At 37.4% G+C, this 15,049-nt stretch overlaps 1 protein-coding gene across 1 annotated transcript; it reads right to left on the bottom strand.

The window, feature by feature from the left end:
* Positions 1-1,166: 1,166 nt before the first annotated feature.
* Positions 1,167-11,079, bottom strand: LOC108996290 (QWRF motif-containing protein 2-like). Its single transcript, XM_018972098.2, has 6 exons — positions 9,151-11,079; positions 8,532-8,651; positions 7,082-7,198; positions 6,861-6,950; positions 1,635-1,742; positions 1,167-1,544 (listed from the first exon to the last, which is right to left on the bottom strand). The coding sequence occupies exons 1-6, from the start codon at positions 10,678-10,680 to the stop codon at positions 1,461-1,463; spliced, it is 2,049 nt and encodes a 682-aa protein (XP_018827643.1). The 5' UTR covers positions 10,681-11,079; the 3' UTR covers positions 1,167-1,460.
* Positions 11,080-15,049: the final 3,970 nt, after the last annotated feature.

The raw sequence follows: 15,049 nt of genomic DNA, 5'->3' as shown, positions 1-15,049 counted from the left end.
TGAGAAGCAACTTAATTAGTTGGTTTTAATAATTCAATATATATGTTGAAATTGGCTTGGAATATTGGTGCTGTTCGAAGTAATAGGCTAATAAAATATAGAAGATAGATCATGTTCCCTAGGATAAGACACGTCACACCTAGATGTCCATCACAATTACAAATAGTATACATGTTATTGTACTGAAGGAATTGATCATGTCTAATGGGAAGGAAAACTTTAGGAAGAGATGTTTATTATTAGTGGGAAGTCATCATAATAAAGGTATTGTTTCCGGTCTGTCTCCACCAGCAACAGGCAGCTTCCCGGTCCCTTTTCTTCTAATTGGAGAGTGGGGCCTGCATAAAGTCTTTTTTTTTTTAATGCAAATTGCTAGTTTGATAGTAACATTGATGCATCACCGCATCTCCATGGTTGATGATGCATGATCCCCATATGCAACAATTCGGGCCGAGTGCTAAAAGTATTGGGTCAACCTCTTGTTGATTGCTCCTAGATGCATAATAACTAGAATATAAATGATTTGGGTTTTGATTACTCTCTCATTCAAATTTTCTTATAAAATTCCTGGAAGATGAGATTTGGGCGTTTCATGCTGGAAGTTGCATGGATTTTGAAGCTCATTTAACAATTAATGATTGCATTTATTTACTCAAACTCCCTGTGAAAGCAAAGTCGTGCTATACAAAATTCCAAGAGGCTTAAAAATATGAAATCTCCACTCTTTTAACTCAAAACTTAAAAACTCTTGGCTCTCTTCTCATATCGACAAGGTTTCGGTTCACATCACCAAGGATGTGTGGCCTCAAAAGTGTTTAAAAAAAAATATATATATATATATATATACAGCCGACAGGTTTATTTCGGGCTAATACAGAAAAAAAGGACAGGAAGGTTCGGTGTCCCCGGCGGCGCATGTTAGTTGTGGGTTCTTCTGGTCGTTACTTCCGTATGCGCCGGAAGTCTAACGTGAGCTGTCGCTGACCAAACCAGTCAAATTCCTCAAATTCATGCGTCTCTCAAATCTCTCATCGGCAGCCTAGCCGGTCTTTTTACTTTTAACAAGACGTCTCGACCCTAACAGGAATAACCCTATCCCAAATGCTTTATCGACACAGGCATCAAAATAATCACATGTACAACCAAACCAGTAGAGCACAGCAGGATGAAGAATATGATGATGAACTATTTAACAGATATCCGAACAGTATTACATATATACACATACATTCCCTTTGCCCGATGATGGATGAGTACTTGTGTACGGCTAATTAGTGAGAAGAGTAGTGTTTTTTTTCTGTAATTTTCACATACCCCATATAGATGGCAGAGAATCAGAAAAACAAAACAGGTTTCAAAAACGCCAAACGAGAAGCCAATGCTGCCTCCATCAACTGAAGAAAGGTAAGGCTGCTTCTTTCGTGTAATGTTAGCATTTGGAGTTGAATAGTATAAAAAGATCAGTTCACACGTGTAGTCAGGCTGCTGGTAGTTGGTACACGGTTAAGTTGTATTGTATGTGCTCTCAAGCTGCAATCCTTGACCTGTGAGAAGATTTAAGAAAGTAATCCATAAGATTACAAAAATTAAATAAAAATTTATGAGCGTAGGAAAAAAAGGTTGGCTAAATTTACCTGCATGGCTGCCAACGTGGACAAAAAATCTTTGCATTGTTCAAGCAAAACCTGTTCTTTTGCAGTCACCTTCACGAGTTCACTCACCAAGGTGTTTGCATCCTCTACCTGTGAATTACATGGCTTCAGATATATGACGTGAAGCCAAGTATAGAAGAATGGCTTTCAATCAACCTGCTTATAATTATTTCTATGCATCCATTTTTTTGGTACTTGGCCATGGCTACGATAAGATTTGAATCACTCTACTTTCTACTATTAAAGTGGAGCACTGAAGCAAAGAACTAAAAGCAAAGTCCCCCGACAGCCAAGGAAACAGATGCCGCATAAACAAGAAAACATTTTGCAGTCAGTGCTTTTAGGTTCAGGTTTGCAGGACTCTTCACATCCAAAGGAGTACCATCCTCATTCACCAACTCAAAAAAAAAAAAATCCTTTAAAGCTTGGCTCAAACATTTATGCACAACTAAGGTGAAATGTAAATAAGTGGTAATGGATCGAGGCATGAAGCAACTTCTGGAGACTTCTATATTTGGTCTTCTGACGGGATCCATCTCATTATGAGACAAGAAAAGTTGCAGCACACCCCTATTTAAGTGAGATCAAAATGAAAATATATGATTCAAGAGTCTAGAGGCAAATTCTCGCCCTCACAAGTTCAACTGAGGAGCAATACTGTCTTTCTATGTTATTGATCCTCCTACTCTAATTATGAGATTTGTTTCAATTTATGTATAATGCTAAGATTAAAAAAAAAAAATTAAACAACAAAAGAATATAACTCGTTCTCCTGCTATGGTCATGGTTTCAATCAATATATTCATATTGAAATCAAAGAAAAGCCAAATTCAGAAATTTTCTTTTGGACTGACTGGTTTTCGTTTCACAGGCCACATCAAAAGCTATTTACAATCAAGTTACAACCACCACTATACTGGGCATGAGCTATGAAGAGCTGAAACTTTATAGACAGCACACTTCAATAAATTCTGCAACTACATATTACACTATTAATATCAATAGACAGAAAAGGCTGACAATTAAGGGTTTAGGTTACATCTCCGACTTTATAAAAATCAATCTTGGCTGAAAATCTTTGATTTCTTTCTGACTAATTCCATTCATAACATACCAAATATGCTGAGTTACATTGGACACTGTATGACTATCTTCTTTGAGAGGGTCTTTATGGAAAAAAGTGATTGGGTTAAGCATTGGATACTAATAACTATAAAGCACAAGGTTAGCTGAGGTAAAATCTAAAAAGCTTAGGTCACAGTTGTAATATTTATAAAACTAAGCAAAGAAAACAAAGTAATATATATGGATTCCGTTAAGTGAATTGAAAAAACAATTCTCTTTGAAGTATTGCAGACTTGCAGTTTCACCCAAATGCAAAGGACTTGTATTAATACAGCTTCTATATACACGTTCAGATATGGTGAATCCATCTTGCACTGTTGCACTCATATATTGTACTCATACATTACTGCAGAGGTTTATGCTGGCTCTTACCTATGCCAAAGCCCCTTCTTTCTCTGGCCTAAGGATCGGCTGTGTAAAAGAATTAGAACACTGACAAAGGTAGTCTGTTTTTGTTTTTGTTTTTTTTTATATGTAATCAAGAACAAAGATGAAGTTTACAGTGGCATGTTCATTTAAGAGTGTAGATGATAATTTTGTATGGGCTTTCAGTGGCCTTTAAGGGCCGAATCTGAACAGCAGTAAGAAGATTATTGTGGGAAGAACTTGCCGAAGTCCATAGCTGGTGGAATTTACCATGGTGCATAGGTGGTGATTTTAACGTTATACGGCTCCCAAGCGAACATTCAGGAGACAGCAGGTTGTGACTAGCAATGACAGAATTCTCAGAGTGTATTTTTTACTTGGGTTTGGTGGATATCTCTCATGGGAGGTGCTTATACATGCTCCAATAATCATACGTGGTCTAGATAGAATAGATTCTTAGTCTCATCGGAGTAGGAAACCCACCATCCGGACCTTTGCCAAAAGAGGTTGCCTCACCTTTGTTCGGATCATTTTCCACTATTACTAGATTGTGGGGGTATTCAAGGAGGGCGTTGGTATTTTAAATTTGAGAATATGTGGCTGAAAACTAAAGGTTTTGTGGAAAGGGTCTGGCAATGGTGGTCTTCATATCAGATCAATGGTACTCCAAGTTTCATTTTTGCAAGTAAATTGAGAGCTCTAAAGAATGATTTAAAGTCATGGAACACTCAATTTTTTGGTGATGTAGGTGACCGTAAAAAGTAGATGTTGGAGGAGCTTCAGGAGGTAGAGAGGACACAGGCGGGTCAGGCTATTTCCCTGGAGGAAGTTTCTCAAAAGGCTGAATTATTGGCAAAGCTAGATAGGGTTACGTTATTGGAGGAGATCTCTTAGCGTTAAAAATCAAGAGCATTGTGGTTGAAAGAAGGAGACCGAAGGACAAAGTTCTTCCAATGAGTGACCAACTCTCACAAGAGAACAAACAACATTGAGATGTTAAAAATAGATAGCATGGACTGTGTGGAGGCTCCTGTGATTAGGGAGCATGTTACTATGTCTTTTTTGAACAATTGCTTTGTGAACAGGTGGGATGGCAGCCAAAGCTCGATGGACCAGCTTTTGAGTACATTGATACATAGCAAGCCTCGTGGTTGGAGAGGCCCTTTGAGGAGACGAAGGTTCATAGCATGGTAAGGAGAATGGTCAAAGATAAAGCACCAGGCCCAAATGGTTTTTCCATAGGATTTTTTCAAACATGTTGGGATGTAGTGAGGGACGATTTAATGAGAGTGTTCCATGAATTCTTTTCGGTTGGAAAGTTTTAAGGAAAGCCTTAATGCCACATTTATCGCACTTATTCCCAAGAAGATTGGGGCATCGGAGGTGAAAGATTACTGGCTCATATCGAAGGTGCTCGCAAATCACCTAGGGGGAGGCCCTGGGGAGGATCATTACAAAACCCCAAAATGCATTTGTGAAGGGTAGACAAATTTTGGACTCAGTTCTCATTGTCAATGAATGTCTAAACAATAGACTAAAATCTGGACAGTCGGGGATCCTATGCAAATTAGATATGGAGAAGGCATGTGATCATGTTAATTGGGAGTTCCTACTCTATTTGTTTGGGAGGTGTGGGTTTGGGGAGAAATGGTGCTCGTGGATTAGATGGTGTATCTCAATGGTGAAGTTTTTAGTCTTGGTGAATGGCAGCCTAAATGGTTTCTTTAACAACTCCCGAGGTCTAAGACATGGAGATCCTTTGTCCCCCACACCTATTTGTCATTGTTATGAAGACGCTTAGCAGAATGATTTTCGCCTTGGTGAACAGGGGATTTATTGATGGCTTCTTGGTTGGCAATCCTACTAGGGGCTCCATTAATATATCTCACTTATTGTTTGTAGATGATGCACTGATCTTTTGTGAGGCAAAACAAAACCAAATTTAAGCATTGAAGACATTCTTACTTTGTTTTGAAGCGGCATCAGGGTTGAAAGTGAATTTTGATAAATCCGAGTTGGTGTCAGTGGGTAATGTTCGCAATATCCGGTAGTTGGCTAATACTCTTGAATGTAAGGTTTCCTCTCTTCCCGTGAATTACCTTGGTCTTCCCTTAGGGGCAGCCGCAAGGTCTATATCAATTTGGGATACAGTGATTGAGAAGATTGAACACAAATTGGCAGGTTGGAAAAGATTGTATCTTTCGAAAGGTGGCAAGATCACTCTAATAAAAAATACTCTTTCGAATTTACCGACGTATTTTTTATTTGTATTCTCAATCCCAACAAGTGTGGCAAACCGCATTGAGAAACTTTATCATAATTTTTTGTGAAGTTTGTTAGGAGAGAAATTCAAGTTTCATCTAGTCAAGTGGGATAATGTATGCTTTCCAATCTCCTCCGGTGGGTTGGGTATTAGAAAATTAAAGATTTTCAATCGAACCTTACTTGGGAAGTGGATGTGGAGATAGAACATGGAACCAGAAGCCTTATGGAAGCCGGTGATGGAACTTAAATATGGAGGTATTTTTTTATTTTTTTTGGGGGGTGGGGGGGGGGTGCACTAGAGAAGTTCACGGGGCTTATGGAGTAGGAATTTGGAAGCTTTCCAAATTAGGGAGGGTGGGCGATTTTTGGTAGGCACACTTGGCTAGTGTTGAGTAATGGGTCTAGAATAAAATTTTGGACTGACCGGTGGTATGGAGATCACACTCTAAAGAATTCTTTCCCTTCAGTTTTTAGAATGTGAGAAAGATGCATCAGTGGCTAATTGTATGGAGTTCTCTGGGACCTAGTCTGATAGAACGTGAATTTCACCAGGGCGGCCCAAGATTGGGAAGTTGGCAGCATTGAGGATATTTTTGGTCTTCTATACACCATGATACCGAGAACACAAGGCGCTGATACGATGTGATGGATACCCACTGGTAAAAGTATATTCTCGGTCCGTTCTTTTTATAAGACTCTCGCAACTACAGAACATAGAGTTCCCATGGAGAGGGATTTGGCGAAATAAGGCGCCTCCCAAAGCGGCATTTTTTGTATGGGCAACAACAAGGTAAGATCTTGACATTGGACAACTTACGGAAACGAAGGGTGATCATAGTAGAGTGGTGTTGCATGTGCAGGAAAAGTGGTGAAACTGTAGATCACTTGTTGCATTGTGAGGTCGCTAGAACGTTATGGAATGAAGTGTTCAACAGGTTAGATCTTGCATGGGTGATGCCTGCCACAGTGATTGAGCTCATGGCCAGTTGGACCAATCTACGAGGTCTCCCACAAATCTCAGCAGTGTGGAAAATGGTTTCGATATGTATTATGTGTTGCCTGTGGAAGGAGCGAAATGACCGGACGTTTGAAGACGATGAGCATTTATTAGAAGAACTTAGATTATTTATTGTCAGCACTCTTTTCCTATGGGCCACAGCTGTAGATTTTCGTGGCCTTAATTTTCATGAATTTCTAGTTTCTATTTCCTCTTCCTATATAGGTGTTACCTTTTGTATACCATCTTGTGTACTTGGGCAATGCCTATTAAAAAAAAAACAAAAAACAAAAAACAAAAAAACAAAAAGATGAAGTTTTTTAGGACACAAGTTAAATGCATTTCTTCTAATAAAAGCACTTTATTTCATAATGCTTATGACTATAATGTCATTAGCTGAGTGCAAAGCCTTAAAAATGGAAAAAAAAAATTCAATGGAGAAGGAATGGGATAACCTTTGACAAAAGAGAGTACATTGAGGATGCCATTGCCTGCATCACATCAACTGCTGAACCCAAGGCATCCTTTAAGTTATGAATATCAGCCTGATAAGATAGAGCAAGATTCATTCACAACCTCAAAAACACCAATTTCTGAGCTTTTGATGAGCCAATTTGCCCCCCCTAAGATTAGATTTGTGTCTACAAAAATTAAGACAAACAGTTAAGATACATACCACTGCTTTTCCAATAACCGGAAGACGGAGAGTACTGGCCCTCAAAGCTTCAGTTGCTCCTTGCAAAGAACTAGAGTGGTCTCTATCTAAAAGGGACCACTCTTCCAAGTCGTTCAACTATATTCACCAAGCATAACAAACTTCATTCAGGATGTAGAAATAATATAATAAACAAATAGCAGCATTCAAACCAATGTTACTTTTGGCCGTGTGCAACATTCAAGAAAGTACGTCCTAAAAGCAGCATACCCAAGATAAAATAATACGATCAAAGAAAGTTTCCAAGCAATATTAAAGCATACTAATTTAAACCCTCTGGAAGGTTGATGTGTTTTGATAAAAGTATAAGATATTTTTTGGTGGGGAGAGAGAGAGAGAGAGAGAGAGAGAGAGAGGAGAGCAGGAATCCATGTCCATAAAATTACAAAAAAGTAAAGGAACCAAACCTGAAAAAAATGCAGGCTAGTTGGAGTCAGTAGCTCACCAAGGGAACCCTCATCTGGGATCCATAGGGGGTACTTTTTTACCAACGAAGTCAATTTTGTAATCTTAACAGAGATAATTGCCAAGCCAATAAACAAATAAGGCCATATCATGCTCTACACAAGCATGTATTTGGGACCTCGAGATTTTCTAAACAGCCCATTAATGACATTGAGGATTTCCTTTTAAAAATTATCTAAGCTCGGCCTTCTGATTCTGTTTTTTTTCTTAATTATGTAAAACCAAGATATGCATCACCCAAGTACATCGAGATGTACATATTACCATGTTCTAGAACTCAGCCAAGGTTGAGGAGAACAAGCATTAGAGTTGAGCATGATGAAATTCATGATAATCGTAACTAAAAGAAAATGCAGATTGCAGAAAATTCAAAAGATAACTCAAAACCAAGCAGCAAGGTTCTAATAGTCAGTTTTCCTTTTATTGCTCCAATATAAGAAGAAAGAGGAACTTCCATGGGGGAACACTGTTAAAAGAGATTTTTTTTTTTTTTATAAGTACTGTTGAAAGAGAAATGCATCACTGCAAAATGAAGACATCCTGAGAGAGAGAGAACTAAGGCTCTTAAAATGGAAAATTAACACAACCAAAGCAAAGCAGATAGCCAATTTCTCTTTCCATACTGAAACGCATTTCCTGTAGATAATATTTTAGCTGCAGCTCGTAAGAGCTAAATAAAAAGAAAAAACCACAAATTCTTCTACTGCCATGATAGTGTCCAAAACATTTGATACAAGTGTTCATGACTAAGGAAAATATAGTGCACCGAAATGTTTCTACATTACATGAATGTGGATGATCGATTAATTTTCTTAACATTTATATAAGTGGACAGATGGATGGTTTTTCAAGTCTGTCCCATATTTTTTTGAACACTGGATACTTACAAGCTAAGTATATTTAAAACATAGAACTAATTGCAACATAATAAATCTCTGAATCTTACTTGTCCCCTGAGGATGGAAGCTAGCTTCAGTTTTTGCTTCATCAATAGTAACTTGATTCTTTTAAGTGTGACAGTATGCCGTAGTTCTGAAATTGTCACCCATGCATTCCACAGATTTTTCTGATGCAAAGAAAAACATTCAGATAAGACCAGTGGACTAAATCTTGCCACGATAAACCTGAAAGGTGTAGCAACTAACTGATTTCATTACATCTTATGCGGCCAGAGATGCCACCGTGAATAAGGTTAGGCATTAGCTTTTCTGGGCTTATCTAGAAAACATTTCTAAACTCACGTTCCATGGGTTCAGGCACAGAGAAGCTGACCAAGCTCATGATTTTCATAGAAGCTAAATTAAACGGCCTTAATTGATTGATGCAATGAGTAAGTGAGAAATCTGCAATTTGTGAGGAAAGATTGCGACTTAACTGAGAGATAATCAAGATAAACAACTAAAGTAGGAAAAATGAAAACAGAAAACACATAAAAACCATTGCAATAAAGAACACTTTACAAATTGCAAAAATACGTCTTCATAATATATGGGATACTTTTAACATCTCTGATTAATGTAATTTATGTTTTGGAAATAATACAATTTACAGCTAAATAACCATACCTCAGCATTCAGTTTCTGCACCATGAAAGTAGCATCAGCCCTCGCATTCACAAACCGCCATTGCAAGTAACGGTTATATAGAAGCCTCAACAAATGTGCATCAACAATACGATCTTCCCCCATCTTCCCTCTCCGAATATCAACAGAGAAACTAAGAATCGAAGGTGAACTACTTGAATTACTACTCAATGACCCCGTAAGAGAATTCCTGACCCGAGAAGGACTAGGAACCCCCCTTGATGGGGACGAAGCTGAAGATGTCCAAAGCTTACTCGGTGATGCAGGCCGTGTAGCTCCTCTAATAGGTGAAGCCATTGTTCGTGGAGACAACAATGGACCATCGCTAACGAACTTTTTCGAAGGAACAAACTTTGCTGGGACAGACATTCTTGACCCAGGGCTCGTCGACAACGGCGACCCTGGATCCTGCAGGCGCCTCAACCTACTATTTGTCTCCTGCCAAAACCTTGCTGAAACAGCAATCCCTCGAGGCCCCCCACCTCTTCCCTTGGCAACAATCCCACCACAATCTTGCACTCCTGAAGTGCTACCAGAGGAAACACTATCAGTATCAGATGCAGTGAGATCAGAAGGCACAGAAGATTCATTTGCTGAATTGGCATCCGGGTTTTTCCGAACATCTTTCAATAACTCAGCTGAATTGCCCAAATCCAAGCTCAACCTCCCATCAAACGAAGCCCTCCGACTCCAATCAGTCACCATTGAATTCTGCAATGCCCGAACAACCTTCCCAGATCCCATTCCAACTATCTTCTTATCTATAAAACCACCATTTCCACAATCCAAACTCCTCGACAAAAAGGGATTATTCAAACCCGAGATAGTCGTATTCGCTTGTCGGGTCCTACCGGGCCACCGATGCTGGTCCATTGGCTTCGAATTCTCTACTTGATCTCCTCCTCTAACGGGGGTCCCCTTTCGCCGCTCCGGTGTACCCTTCCTCGCATTGCTCAAGCTCGGAGTTTGCGCCTTCGTCTTGCTAATTGGAAGTGAAAACGCCTCACCCTGAAACGACACCGATAAACTCCGAGTAGATGTGACCAAAAGCTTAGTAGCCGCAGATACTTCAGCGCCATTGGCGTGTTTCGAGTCGGGGATCGGCTTCATGGACCGAGACGTAATGGGTCGCCTCCGGTCCACCGATTGGGACCGTTTTGTAGCAGTGGAAGAGGACAATGAGGTCGATAAAGGGGTGGAATTGGACGAACGAGAGAGCAAAGGAGACGGGAATCGTCTAGAAGTTGAAGATGACGAAGAAGTGGCCGTGGTTGTTGTTGTTGTGGAAGTGGAAGTGGAAGTAGATGTAGAAGGAGAAGGAGACATGTACCTGGAAGAGACTTGTCTGCCTCTGGGTCTTCTAGCATGATTTCCAAGGCCATTTTTGGGGCCATTGTCTTTCTCCGACGGTAGCAGAGGGGGTCTTTGCAGATGGGTGTGCTGGTCTTCTTCTTGTTGGGAAATGGTTTTGGGGTTAGTGGAAGCAGCTGCTTCAGAAATGGCTGCCACCATTATAGGGCTATTTTGTAAAGTTTTTTTCCTCTCACTCTCACCCCAAATCTCTCACATTGCCTCTGTAAGAAAGGGTTTCGATTTCAATCCACCCAACCCCACTGTTTCTCATGGCCAAGACCGAACCCACAAACAGAGATCAGGGATTTTTGGAATAAACTAAAAAACTAAAACGGAGAAATAAGTTTTTCTAAAACGGAGACCAAAGGATGACGAAGAAGAAGAAGCACCGGGAGTCCGTAATATTTTCTTCTTTCTGGATTGAGAGTGGGAGAGAGTAGCTGAGGTTTGAGATTTGGGAGGGGTCGCAGGCGTGCTTTTGGGTTTGCACTTGGGTTTTAGTGAATCTTTAGAGGGGCGTTACGATAATCTAATTGAAGTTGGTTTTTGCTTTAAACTAATAAGTGCAGTATTTATGGTTCCTCGGCCAATTTCCTCTCGAGAAATTTGTATGGAAAGCAGACTTCGTTTGTTTTATTTTTATGAATTTTTTATTTTTATTTTCAGACTATAACATTTCTTATATTTCTCAATCTGACCCGTAAGGGCTCCTTGTATCGATGCGAAACATTGATTTTGTACTTTAAGAATAATTATGTTGATTTTCCTTTTCGTGTGCGTTATTATTAAAGTTGGAGTGTGGGATCCAAATTCTCAGTAATTCATTGTCTGATTTATAGAAAATTTCAAACTCTCAAAATATTCCTCAAGTTCATGCCTAGCCTCAAGTGGGAGAGACTCATGACCAAGAGATCTACAATATTTTTTACTATGACTCGTGCTGTACTTACCGAGGTGTAGCTTGATGATGGGTTCCGATAAGGTTATTTTGTCTTTTTTATTTTTTTCATTCATTATTTAAATGTCCTTACACATTTAAAACAAAAATTCACAATATCATTTAAAGATACTTCTTTAATCACTAAATAATAAAAACAAGGACTATTATACTCCCATTTATACTCTTACACATTTAAAAAAAAAAATTACAATATCATTCTTTATATACTCTCACACATTTTAAAAAAATTACAATATCATTTAAAGACAATTCTTTAATCACTAAATAAATAAAAAATTATCCAAACATGTCGAGACCCATTTGTTGGGACAAGTAGTATTATTTTTATTATTAATCATATAACTTTTTTTACCAACAATAAATTTTGTAGAGCCTATTTTATGTGATTATATCTCTCATATTTGAGGTTCTCAAGTTTGATAAATTTTTTGAATATCTTAATATGATAAGGAGGATATATACACTCGATTATTATAATTTTTTTTAATTTTCATATAAAATATAATAAATAATTTAATTTTTTCAAATCATTACTTAATAATCGGCCACTAAATAGAATGTTAGAGAGAGGGGTGGGTTGGGGAGGGAGAGATTACCCCATTAGGAAAGAGATGAATGAGCTAACCTCCTTGAAAAGGGCTCTCAAGCAAAACATTGGTTGATGGGGCGACAACCCTAACCAAATTTGATTAAATTAAAACGACAACACTTGTTTTAATTATAAACTAAATAATTAGATTCATAAAAGATGCCCCATCTCTTTCAGTCTCCGTCTATCTATCTATGTATCCCTTTGCTTTCAACGCAGTTTTACTTGGTGAAAACACTGCTTCAACTTTTCCCCCCTGTCTCGACCTGCTCAAGTCACACCAGCATTGCTTTCTCAGTCTCATCATCTCTATCTTGTACACTTGGAATTTAGTTCACAGACTTCTTGCAATTAAATAAATTCCACGAATTAATTTTCTGCAATTTTCTTGTCACATCCATAATTACCTAAATAAATAAAGAAATAACCCATGCATATTGTGCATTTACTGATCACATTCGAAAGTTTATATATATATATATATATATATATATAAATCATCGACTCCATGTCCAATTAATATGGCTGATCACTAGTTTTGGGTTTTGCTGCATGACACTCATATATTGATCTCTATATATGTCGTAGTAGTACGTGATCTTGACGAAACCAACGATGGAAGCAACGTACGAATAATTACGATCGAAAACTAATTTGGACATCCCCATGCATGCATGCATGTAATGTGAACAAATCTAGCTACTTGTTTTGTAATATTGTATAGTTTAGTATCTCCTTGTAATAATAAAAGTTCTTTGAGAGCACCTAGTAATGACAAATTAGAAATAGCCAATTAGAACGAACCAGCTAGCTAGCTAGGTCTTGTCAAAAAGTACTATCATGTCGATTAAACTATATGATCGATCAACCTAATTAATAATACAGCTAGCTAGCTTTTTAGTAACTAAATAAATTAATATATTTGGAGTTATCGATTCACACCCTAAATGCTGCACTTTTAATTAATAATTTCACAAGGATATAGTAGAATACATGAATTGATGATCATGATCATCAACATCATGATGTGTGAGATCAGAGATTGGTGTAACCAAATACATGTAGCCAATAAAAAACAAATGATTATATTACTAACCGACAATATTCATGAACCAGTTAGAAATCCCATTCAATTAGTAGAGCCTCAGCCACCGATTATATTTTTTCCAACACGAGCGGGGCAAAAAATAAAATAAGAATATTAATTAATGTTTGGTTTATATATAAGCTAGCTATATAGGGCTATTATATATACATTGTGAAATATTGGTGTTCTAGCTTTGGGATTTTCGAGGCCATGTGACTTAAGGTACGTACACTCTATAAAATAATTGGATTAAAAGTAACACGTACGTACACCCACTAATTATATTAGCTAGGTTATATATATATATATATATATATATATGCACATGCAGTTCAAATATATAGTTTTGGATTGATCATGCAAGTTTGCTGTATCGAGCACTAATTAATAAATCTTCGATGTATACTCAATATAGGTAATAACATTATAATACATTATACTTTTGTTATTAACAAAAATCGCATTTTCGCGGATATATGTAATTTCCTATAAAAGAAAAAATGACGTGACAATAATAAAGGAATATTCTAAAATGCTTAAAAAATAAGCAGAAATTTAGAGCCGATCGAGGAGGTTGGTGAAATAGATTGTTTCGGGTACTTGTATGGCTGGCTGGCTTGTGCTTTCGCTGTTTGAAGATGATTTTACCCGTAAGTGAAGATATATATGAATCAAGCTTATAATTTTCTAGGCTTACATCAGTAGTTTGATTTGTTAGGCTGCATCATATCATCTGAAACTGATAATGTTGGCAAGCTCTACACTTCAGTGATCTTTCAATTTCATGCACGTATATGATAATGATCGTACCTTTTTTTTTTTTTTTTAAAGAATGATCATACCCTTACAACTGTGTAAACGCAACTAAGACCAATAAAATTATTTTACAAAATTATAAAATATATTTTACATCACTTTTTTATTAGGAGGCATTAAAAAAAAAAAAAAAAAAAGGGTAGGCGGCTGGATGTAGACTTGAAGATAAAATTATTAGGAGGACAATCCCACGATTAAACCAACGCAAGACATGAGTTTTAAGTCGGTGCAGAAAATAGAAGGACAGTTTAATGGTAAGAGAAATGTTGAACGTCTCGAATTCGGAATCTAAAAAATATTCCAAATGATTTTTTTTTTCTTTGTGATTAAATAAGTGTTTTTTAATAATATTATGAATTTTTTTATTTTTTAAAAAATATTCATGATGATTAAAAAAATATATGAGAAAAAAAAACTGAAATGTGCTATTTGGGAAGTGTATTCGGGAGCTTTTTTTCGAAAAGTGTAGTGCTGCTCTAATGGGAATGTCCACTTCAAGGATTTTGTAAAGTTAACTGGATATGGTTGTTGATAAAAAAAACATTATAAAATAGGAATAGTTGTAGCAGTAAGAGATGAAGTTGGTAATTTTTTGGCAACCTTGAGAAAAAAACAAGACTTAATGTCTGATCCTAATATAGCAGAGGCCATAGCAGCTGAGACAACAGCAAAGTTTGGAACATAATTGGGCATGAGGAAGGTCATCTTCTGACATAATCAAAATCTTAACGAGGGAAAATGAGGAATATGCTAAAGAATCAAAATGGACGCTACTTTGGGATGATCATAAGTGACACTGAAGCTACAATGGCAAAGTTGAAAACATGTATAGTCAGTCATATATGTAAACAGGGAGAGCAATTTGATTGCCCATAATCTAGCTAAAGCTGCTTTACATGTTTCAGATTACATAAGAGGCATGGAGGAAACTCCAATGTATTATCAGATCATGATACAACATGTTATCAATGAAGGAAGTTGTTTCACAAAAAAAACTAACGCAAGCCACCGAATTAAATGGTCTAGTAAATGGTTTTCGAAAAGAAGTAACAGAATAAGATCCATTTCCAATATT

This window comes from Juglans regia, chromosome 13 (assembly GCF_001411555.2).
Source record: "Juglans regia cultivar Chandler chromosome 13, Walnut 2.0, whole genome shotgun sequence".
Lineage (NCBI taxonomy): Eukaryota > Viridiplantae > Streptophyta > Magnoliopsida > Fagales > Juglandaceae > Juglans > Juglans regia.
Note: the sequence above shows the minus strand (reverse complement) of the source record. Positions and strands in the feature narration are given on the sequence as shown.

What these genes read in the sequence shown, in the direction of transcription:
- LOC108996290 (XM_018972098.2), bottom strand. Translation starts at nt 10,680, where the DNA reads ATGGTGGCAGCCATTTCTGAAGCAGCTGCTTCCACTAACCCCAAAACC. An exon ending in TGTACTCTCTTTTGTCAAAG is followed by an intron (nt 1,743 to 6,860) that starts GTTATCCCATTC and finishes TGTAATTCACAG; the next exon opens with GTAGAGGATGCAAACACCTT. An exon ending in CCACGTTGGCAGCCATGCAG is followed by an intron (nt 1,545 to 1,634) that starts GTAAATTTAGCC and finishes ATCTTCTCACAG; the next exon opens with GTCAAGGATTGCAGCTTGAG.